Below are 10,958 nucleotides of genomic sequence, written 5' to 3'. Positions count from 1 at the left end.
AATAAAGAAGTCCAGCAAGGTTAATGATTCCATCTAGGTAAGAGATCCTCGATCGATTCCTGTGCTGTGCAAGGAAAGAGATCCTTGATCGATTCCATTTCGCCAAATAAAGAAGTCCAGCAAGGTTAATGATTCAAGAGATGGTTATGCAAATAAACATATAAGTAAAAAGTTACGACCGACATTATTCTGGACTGCAGAACCTATAAAATCCTACAAGTGAAAACTTGGCTATAAGCAAGCACCGTATTTACAGTCATCGTTGAGGAATCACAATTTTGAAAGCATTTAGTTATCACAAGAGAAAATTCACAGATGAGGGAGGAGGACGAATTAAGGATGGAACCCCTTTGGTCACCAAAGTTAAAAGGTATACCATTGTGAAATATATGAAATAATACAAATAATATACTTTGTATAAGTTGGGAGAAGTTACGAAAAACAAGAGAACAATTCCATGATGAGAAATTATAAAACACTCTTTCTGAGTTCCTGGTATAATGAAGGGGTCAGCCAGCTCTCTAATATCTATTACAATCATCTGATTCAAATCTACAGTCTTCCTAGCACTGACCCCAAACTGACCCAGAACCCCACACTCAAACTAGCAGACGAAAGATGTATCCTAATACAAGGTACAACATTGCTGCGCTGATACAAATAAGATTCAGAACATTCTCCGATTGAGCTACCTATTCATGACAGAATCACAGTAACATATGACTCCATATATCTGCTTATACATTTTGCCTCCGCAATTGTTGATCTACCGTCACAGCTCTGCCAGCCTTTGGTGTTGCTAATGGTTCTCTTCATTTCACAGAAGTGGACATATCAGACTTCGTTCAGAATCCTTCACGTAAACAGTAAATATAAATTTTAGTCATACGTGAAATGTTCTCTAAGAACATAGAGAAAATAATTTACCAGAAGTGAATAAAATAAGGTTTACTATGTTGAAAACCACCTTATAAAATATTATAATGATTTTTAAATAGAAACAATATATATATGCCCCCTCTAGCAGCTGTTTCTAAAATAACATTACATATATATTTTCATGAAAACCATAATTTATGAAGGAAACTTTTACTAAAAAATTAACAAACAAATCCCAATTAACAGGATAGAAAAGATCTCCCATCATTAAATCTCAGACTCCTGTTGGTTGATAACTTCATGTAGAATGGGAAATACTTTCTGCTTTAATACAAGTATAAACTTTAAAGACTATTGATTATCTCCAGCTCCAATACAACACCCCCCCCCCTCCTCAAAGATGAGGTTGTAACTGTTTGCTGATGACCATTGCCTGTCCTATAAAATAGCACCATAACCTCATTTTCCCCTTCATATCTTTGCTTTATTACATATTAACAGTTCAACTCTAAATCAACAGTAATGAATAATCATTCTTGCAAAAACACTTTAGCACCCACCTAGGTATATATCACATTCACATCCTTCCCAAAATTCAAGCCACAAATCCCAAGTCTTGAACCATGATGTCAATTCCTTCATGTAGACTTTTGTAGATGACTCTCAGATTACACATGCATGAATTCATTTCAGACTGTGATGTGTCCATATACTACCAGACATTTCAGATACTCCTAACCAGTGTTACCTAATTCGTAATACACTCTAATACGTGGAGCAAATATGAATATGCAATACGCTAGGTGAGAGTATTATAGTAGGTTTCAGGGTTTTTTGTAATACGATATTTTGGGGTCATAATACGCTAAATAATAATACTAATTTGCTAATTAGTTCTTTTAATAAAATTTTTATAATTCCAGAACTTTTAAAATATACCCAACAACAATCATAGCCTTAGTTCCAAAAGATGGGATCGGCCAACTTCATGTTTTTCTCAATTTTTCCCATCTAAGTCAATTTTTGTCTTCCTCAGCCTCTTTTAAGATCCCTTGCTCCCAACTCTTACTGGTGCGCCTTCCAACTATAAAATATCCCTAAATCATCAAAAATTAGATTTAAGTCATTTGTTTCATCTCCATTGTAAAATGAACATAGTTCAACAATGGATTATGTAAAACCCTTGCTATATCCTCCATTCCTTATTTCAGGATGTAACAGGTCAATCAAGGCAAGTGTATTACTTAGGACTAGGAGTATAGTTGCATACATTTGACATCCCCATCCAATTCAACTCTCAATGTAAGCCTAGTGACTGAATTAAACGCCGGTTATGATAACGGAAATAATACTTACCCGTTGTGTTATTTTTTTATTCAGCATTTATCCTGATCAAAATACTCAATATTGCCACATTTTTAGGATATTTAGGTCTGAGTACCACAACCAAATTATTGAATGTACACTTCTAATCAAAACTAAACAGTAAAATCTTATAGCACATGAGCAAGTAATACACAGGTCATATGCACTGGAAAGCGGGCTAACCTTTTAACTTTTATGGTAGATTGGAAATATTTTTACAAACAGCTTGCTTAAAATCTAAGAAGATACTGCATCCCATCGCCAGATTGTTCCATCTTCACAGCAAGCTAGAATAGTGCTGCAGATGAAAGATCATTTTCAGCATATTTCATACATAAAATATATCAGGAAGTCAATTTTTATTAAAGATTTGACTACGAAGTTCTCATTACCTTCCATCAAATGACATGGCAGTTTGTCTAATAGGTGATTTTGATTGGAGATGTGAGAGCCTGATAGAAAAAGAGAATGTTGATGATGATGAAGAACCAATAACTAGCACGATAAATTCATCCTAGAAAAACCAACATCAAATCTACAGAAAAACATACTTTGCAATCAGAACAGGGGGCAGGATTGCAGCTCCCAGATGTAGATCCTCCCTTCCCTATTGCCTGGAAAAAAATATTATTAATGACCTAGAAAAACAGAATATGATACATAAAGACTATAATAGAAATAAATTAATATCAAATCAGCAAAACTGTACAATCTGTCAACAATAAGCACTTGAGTTATCATCTGTTTATTTGTAACTATTATCCTACGCACCCCCTCCACTTCTACCTCCCCCCAACCCCACCCCCACCCCCCGGCGGCAGGACGGGGAGAGGGGAGGAGGTGAATTCAATAGGAAGAAAGGACAAGACAAAAACTTGTTAGGTTTGGAAGGTAAGGAGAACGGTTCAAGGCATAAGGATGCAAAGATTTGAAGTTAAGCTATGGGTTGATTGCTTGGTGCTAAGCAATGATGGATAGGGCAAAGGGCTGACTTCAAATTAGCATATCTCAAAATCTAGAAATGATGTTGAGAAGATTCAAGTTGGAGGTGATAGCTTCTCTCAAGAGCTTTCCAACGATTGGTCATAAGCTCGATTTGAACAAGAAACAAGAAAGTATGGCCGTTTTATGAAGAGTTGTCTGCCTGCCAAAAACTTTGGCCCAACCTGTGGGAGGCTCACCCAAACTGTAAGAGAAAAGCGAGTTGAAGTCACTAGAAATAGATTCAGCCTAACCTGCTTGGTGGTTTGCCCGAACTAAGCCAGGTTCGCCCGAACCCACCTGCCCCTGTTTTACCTGGTTTGCAATTTCGTTCTTTGCGATTTAAGGATGTAGATGCTTTATGACCGTAGGGATGTTTATTATGCCTTGCACTGTATATACTCATGTTATATCATTAATTAGGTCATGATGTTAGATTGATTAAGAGCAAAAAAAAAAAAAAAAGCCTCTTGCATTTATTCATACTTTTAGGGTTTAAAAGAGGTAATAGAGAGAGATGTGAGCTTTCATGGTTGTTTGGGAGCTTGTAATCATCTTCATCATCAAATTACTTCATACTGGATTGGTGGGTTTTCTCCCGGCACTCAGGTTCCCACGGTAAACTCTTTCTTTTTTTTGTTGCTTACTTGTTTTTGCTCTTCGTTATTGTTGATTGTCATTAATCACATTCATGTTAGCACAAACGTTAATCCTTTCAAAATTATGCTCCAACTCAAATAAACAAATTGATGAAAAGAGAGCTAAAAAAACCTGCTGCTACAGCATTGTAATGAAAATCACATGAGAACTTTATGAACCAAATATCACAGTCGGGAACAGGATATTTCTGAAGAATGTCAACTGAACCCTACAAAATATTGAAAATCAATCATTAATAATTTTCATCAAAAGTCAAAATCAGGGTCCGGTCAAAGAACATCAAGCTATTTTAAGAACCAAAGAATGTCTTGCAATAATGATAGATAATAAATGGTGGACAAATCAGCCTTCTGCAAATATCACATTACAAAGAACATCAGCACATATACTGACCTCGCCGGAAGATTGCTCCTTCATAATTGGCTCCCACAATATAATCTCATTGTCAACACTCTGATCAACAAATAAACAACATAATCAGCAGAAGATTCGCATTACAATATTACATGCCTATTCCAGCCAAGATAACATTATAGTTGAACTTCTCACATCATGTATGATTGGCATATTTTAAAGAAGTTTGTCAGATCCCTTCATCCAAAAAGTCTAATCTCTTTTTGTTATTTTTTTTAAGATTGCAAAGGCTAATTAGAGGAGAGAGGGGAAAGCACTAAAATACATTAACAGAATGTACATCTACAGTGTCATCAATACATAATTTCAGGACAATACTATTCATTCATCCCTGTAGAAGATTTTTTTTTAGAAAAAAAAAATAATAATAATAAAAAAAAAATTAATTTTACAGTCAAAATTGACTAATCAATATTCATAAAATTTACGATTAACTTGGTACTTGACAGAAAGGAGAGGGAACTGCTAAAAAAAAGAGAGGAACAGATGGGAAGACTCCTAAAACTCGTAATTTATTTCTTTCCAATTATTGGGGGAAAAAACCTTCATTTTCCTCCGATTTCTTTACAATTAAAAACCAAACAATGCAACCCTTTCAGTTCCTAGTCCTTCTAATTATACTATACAATTCACTTTCTTTCCTTCACTTCACTTTTATATATCCTATCCAACATCCAATTAGATCTAAACTTACACAAATTGTTAGAAAGATGAAAATATATGACATATACAAAACACTTACCTTAGAAAGGACAAAATCACCAAGCCACCTTGTACAGTCAACATAATTTGTATGAACTGAAGCGATAAAGATCTGAGAAAAAAAAAATGTGATCATGTTAGGTCAAGATGGAAACATTCAGAGATGACGGGGAATAAAGCAAGGGAGGACACGTATAAATAACAGCAGGTAGATGAAAGACAACAGGGATTGGAGACTGGGTATACAGCAATGATGGGAGGGAGGGAATCATCCACTTACAGGGAATTGCACATATTTTGTAGGGAATTTTGATGGAAGATCTGTCCATGTGAAAGATTTTTCCACATATGTCCAAAACTCTGCAACAAAATCAAAGGAAAAGAGGGTAAAAGAACTAAAAATAACAGTTTTGGAACAGCAAAAAATATATGCAACAGTTGACAGACAGAAAACACCACACACACTTATGTTCTGGTTCCTTCTGTTTTGCAGAAGCACAAAAGACTTTGTGAAAGTAGATTACTATCATTATTTTGAGCAGGTTCTAGCTCTAAATTTTCCTGTCCTTCCTTCTTCACCTAATAGTCTTTTATTTTATCAGCCAAAAGTCCAAAACATATGCCCAGCAGACAAAACTAAAGATAATACCAGGCCGAGCTGGCCCAAGGTATGGCATGGCACATTACTGAGCATGTTGGGCTGTGGGCCAAACATAGGCCACTTTTTGTTGAAAAGTTCAACATGGCACAACTATGCATGGCAAAATAAGAACACCGCATGTGCTAAACCTAAAATCAGGCATCCAAGCCCGGCATAATGGCATATGCCTTTCAAGGTAATTTGTCTGTAAATATATCACACACATACTTCAGGTTGACCTGATATCCCATAATTTTCTATTCACTCTCCTAATCCTTCTACATTATTTTTTTTAACCAATAAATGGTTCAAAATAATGACATGCCCAGCAAAATCTCACACCCTTGTCCACATGTCAAATGTCACACGTATATTTAAGATATAATGAAGAGTTGGGAAACCTTATCACATTTTATAACTTATTCGCCTATAGGGGAAGGGAGGAGACACATAATAAAACTATATCCGTGCTATAGATTACAGGAGATGCACGTGCTTTCATATTACATAGCGTCAAGAACATAACTGAAAGGAACTGGAAATGATGAAATAAAGTGGATTATCAAAGTAAGGATGAATTAAAGAATGCTGTCCATGTTTTGCAGAAGGAGGTATTAAAACTGGTACATTGTAATATGCATCATTTGCTGAAAACATAAAAATTGGATGAAATAGAGAAAATTGTGGTTCTTTTCTAAGATCAACAACCGTAAATGACCAAGGAGCAAGCAAGCAGGCTACAAGTGTGCTCACTAAAGCAAATCTACAGTGGTAGGTCAGCAATTGTTTGTCTCAAATACATCATCGAAATATCCTTGGTCAGCACAACTTCATCTACCACAGTACCACTATCCACTAAGTACCAAGGACCTGTTTCAAACAGACAGATTCTGAGAATGCCGACGCTCTGGAGGAAAAGTATGCCTTAAACCAGCTCTAATTATATCATAACAGAAGAAATAAACACAACCACAGTGCTCCTACAGTCCTACCACAGAGAACAAACAGTAAGATACAATGTGAAAAGAGTATGCGATTTTTCTCTATTATTGACTCCTCTCTTCTCTTCTTCCCCCTTCTTATATCATTATTTATCATAAACTTTGATTTCTTTTCTTCAAATTTCAACTATCATTACCGATGGAGTGCAAGAAATGAAGAAAAGCTCCATTACCATTCAAGAAAATTGGTTCAACAGTTATACACTTATACTACTTAAAATTATTACCATAATAATGTCATGAAGAGATAATATCAGAGAAAATTCCATTACCCTTCATTGACCAGATCTTAATAGTGTTGTCCATTCCACAACTTGCAATCCGATAAATATCAGAAGGGTGGAAATCCTAAGCAAAGAACAAAAGAAAAAAATCACTACGAGAATCATTTGTTTCATCATCACAACAGAAACTGCAAGCCAATGAAAGAGGGAAACATGTGAAAAGAGAACGGTCCAGATCATCACACCAAAAACTCACCACACTCAAGACTTCATTACGATGACCCCCAGCTCCAGCAAATACCAAAATGCATATTCCAGTATGAACATTCCACAGACGAACTGATTCATCCTGATTCAATTTTATAATAAATTATAAACTCTAACCAAGTCAAAAATTTCAACTTTCCAAAGTACTCACTTTGCTGGCTGACAGTATAAGCGATGGTTTCAGGGATTGAGTCTTGATTTCATTGATGGAGTCTCCATGACCAACGTAACTCTGTAAACATTCAAGATCATTGAAAAAATTAGCTTGTGAAGAATATCTGAATGAGAATGTCTAGTGAGATAAACCTAAACTACAAACATACCACCCCCAACACAAATAACAGCAAAAATTAGATATATTAAGGGAAAATTTACAAATAATTAGGAAAATTACAAAGATATTGGCATCACTCAATCCAAGCAGGCAAATTTTCACAGTTGAAACTGTAGAGAAAAACCAATGCCCAGCATGCAACAGATCATGATCACTAATCCTTATAAAGATATCTTTCTCCAACTCCTAGTACAAATCATAAATTATGACCAATATCAAAAGCAGCACTTCATGAAATCGAGTTAATCAACCCACAGCATATAAAATTAATTATTGTTGCACGGGGTCAGGTTCAAGTACTAGTGTACTACTCCAAATATTAAAAAAAAAAAAAGCCTCACATTCAGTACATAATACCTTATGTATCTTCTCATGTGCAACATCAATTACACGAATTACGCCATTGCTACCACCAGCCACTAACAATGGAGCACGATCAACATCACAAGCCCAGCTGACAGTATAGAAAGACTCCTCCTTCTGATCAATATGGAATATTAGTTGAGAGTTAAAATGGATAAAATAATCAAGTTAGGTGCAAAAGAGTGACTGTTCTTACATCATCGTCAACATAGGATTGGAGAACAGCAATTGTACCACCTTCAAGGCATCTATAAATAGTTACCTGGAGAAGTATATGGATTTAACACTCACTGTTAATAAAGAATAAACTACAAACTGCAATTGTGAAGTGTATAAAAGACCAACTACAAAGATTCTCACAGTGGTCAGTCAAAAGTAAATCTTGTATAACATTTTAAAAACTAGTTAAAATTACATCAATAAATAACGTCCTATTTATTTTCCATACTCTTCCTTTATGCTGAAATTGCCAAAATATATTAATTAACAACCAACAGATTAGAATTTGGCAAATGTGTTTCCTATGACAAAGACTAAAACTTATGATCAAATTCATAACAAAATATCCTAAATGGAATTTTCATCATGAATCACACCATAATTAAAGCTTTACAAATGACTTACATTAATTTTAGAGTAAAGGCCTCTCTCCATTATTACAATTTATTATCACCTACCAAACAGGCAGTCCTCAAGTTGATTAGGCCATCGATAATTTCAACCCAAAGTGGGTAAAAATAACCTCCCTTCCTTACCACCATTTATTACCGCCTACCAAACACTCAAACCGGCGTTAGCACCGGAGTCGGTGTTGCCATCATAATTTGAGCTAAAAAATAGACTAAAGCAACCTATGTCCCTTACATTACCACCATATAATTAAAGGGTCAGTTCAACCAATAATTAAAGATCAATAATATCAACCAATTCACTAATTCAATCAAATCAATCAAAATTGGGTAAAGGGGTCTAATTAATTACAAGAAAATACAATTACACAAAAATCAAAATCAAATTTTAACAAATCAAAAAAAGTAAAGGGTTACCCTATTGCCACCAACAGTGGCGAAGACATTGTAGAAGCGGGAATCGATGAAGTTGAAAACGACGGCGTATAAAGGGCGTTTGCCTTCTTGAAGTCTGTTAGTGACTCTGTAATCTTTCTTCTTTGGAGTGTTGAGAGAACCTACCACTGGTTCACACCCTACTGGAATTTTAGCCATCTCCAAATGCAATAATTATGATTATTACCTTTAATTTTAATTGAATTTTTGTTGAAAACCTTTTTGCAATGTGTTTCTATGAAATTGCAATTGGGAAGAACAGGAAGGAAGGAGAGAGAGGGAACAAGGAGACAGGAAATATAAACTTTGAAGAGCATGTATTTCACTTCACTTAATGGTCAATAAATTGTCAATTCGGGTATTTAAGTAATTGCCCTCTTTGTGGATTTAAGTTCTAGAAAATGGGTCAATTTATTACTTACCGTACGAAGTATTACTTTTTCTATTCCTATTTTTAAGTTTATAATAATGATTCTTTTTTTTTGGGAGGAACTTTTCTCCTTCGGAAGAAAGGGATTCTGATCTCCTTTAAAAAAACAAGGGTTTTTCGACCTCCTTCGAAAGACAAGGTTTATCTCCTCTTTTCGGAGGAGAAATTTCTTACTTTTGTATCCATTATATTAGATCTAATGGATTGTCGTGAAATTATTTCATTGGTGAAAAAGTTATCAAGTTTTCGAATACAGACAGATGAATCAGATAGAAAACATCCTCACGGCTACAAAGGATCGTTAGATTGTCTCTCCATTAAGGCTGTATTTTCCAGCAATATAAGCGGGAGATGTTGCACAGTGCAAGATTTACTCGACGATCGTAATTTTTATGAAGGAAAATTTTATTTGATTCAATATCTTATATATTTGTTAACGTCGAATCTCTATTTTAAATGTCGTATGACTTTAAATTAATGACATATTTTGCTATTCAAAAAAAGGAATAAATGGAGTAACACATTTTTTGATATGCAGGTACAAACCTAATACGAAGATTTTTGTGCATGAAGGAAGCATTACGTAATGTTTAGAAGAATGAATATACACCCAGTTAATGCATCTTCTACCGATTGCATCATACTACTACAATAGTATTCTGTATGTATTGGTTAATTTGAAAACATATCAGTTTGGCAATTAACCCTTGGCCCACAAATAAAAGCATATGGAGATATACAAATAAACCTTATCTTAGCCAATTACTATTATGTTTTGGTGCATTTCATCAACAAACAATGGCTTCCTCCACTCTCCAATTCATCTCCCAAGCATCCACCCTTCATATAAACCTCTTTCAACACCCAAATCAAATTTCCCATAAATTTTCACATCTATCACCTTCATTCCCAATAATACATCAGAAACTTCATTCATTTTCAATAAAATGCTCTACAAACTCCTCACCATCACCACCTGAACCGGTAGCAGCCGACGACTTTCCAACACCAAGCCCAGAGAATGAGGCCACGACACCTGCAGACAAGTTTCCCATTGAGAAGAGAAGACGGTCTGAGATAATCCGTGATCGAAAGGCTCGAAAAGAACTCGTAAAACCGGAACCTCCCAACTTTGAGATAGGGTGGAAGAGGACTAAACCCATCAACCTAGAGAAGCCTACAGGATATGTGATCATGGATTTTTTGGACAAGTTTGAAGGGTTGATGAGTCGAGAATTCGGGTCGACAGAGCTGCTGGCTAAGGCAGGAGAAATTGTAGCAGAAAGAGCAAGAGAAGAGGCAGAAGACTTGAGAGATGAAGGCAAAGTTGAAGATAGGATGGTCACTGAACTTTTCAGAGTGTTGAAGTTAATGGAGATGGATTTAGCAATGGTTAAAGCTGCTATTAAACAAGAAACTCTTAATGAGAGGCTTGAACAAGCTAAAGCTAGGTGTAGGCAAGCTATTCTGGTTGCCAAATCTTTTTGATAATTGTTTCAATAGCTAGGAGAAATTATGTAAATTGACAGTTGTAAAATACAATTTGTCAGTTAAATTACAGGAAATTGTTGCTCCGATTGTGTTTTCCTTTGTTTTGGACAGTAGGTAATCTTAGGGATTACATTGCATCTCGA

The 10,958-nt window shown here is 35.3% G+C and overlaps 1 protein-coding gene and 1 pseudogene across 1 annotated transcript; one reads left to right on the top strand and one right to left on the bottom strand.

Annotated features, from left to right (window-relative positions):
• Nucleotides 1-395: 395 nt before the first annotated feature.
• Nucleotides 396-9,232, bottom strand: LOC110721040 (annotated as a pseudogene).
• Nucleotides 9,233-10,047: 815 nt separating this feature from the next.
• LOC110721038 lies at nucleotides 10,048-10,897 on the top strand. Its single transcript, XM_021900162.1, has one exon. It carries the CDS (start codon nucleotides 10,123-10,125, stop codon nucleotides 10,810-10,812), a length of 690 nt encoding a protein of 229 aa, XP_021755854.1. The 5' UTR covers nucleotides 10,048-10,122; the 3' UTR covers nucleotides 10,813-10,897.
• The last annotated feature ends 61 nt before the right edge of the window (nucleotides 10,898-10,958 follow it).

Source organism: Chenopodium quinoa, unplaced genomic scaffold (assembly GCF_001683475.1).
Source record: "Chenopodium quinoa cultivar QQ74 unplaced genomic scaffold, ASM168347v1, whole genome shotgun sequence".
NCBI classification, from domain to species: domain Eukaryota; kingdom Viridiplantae; phylum Streptophyta; class Magnoliopsida; order Caryophyllales; family Amaranthaceae; genus Chenopodium; species Chenopodium quinoa.
The sequence above is the reverse complement of the archived record's forward strand: the minus strand, read 5'-3'. Positions and strand labels throughout refer to the sequence as shown.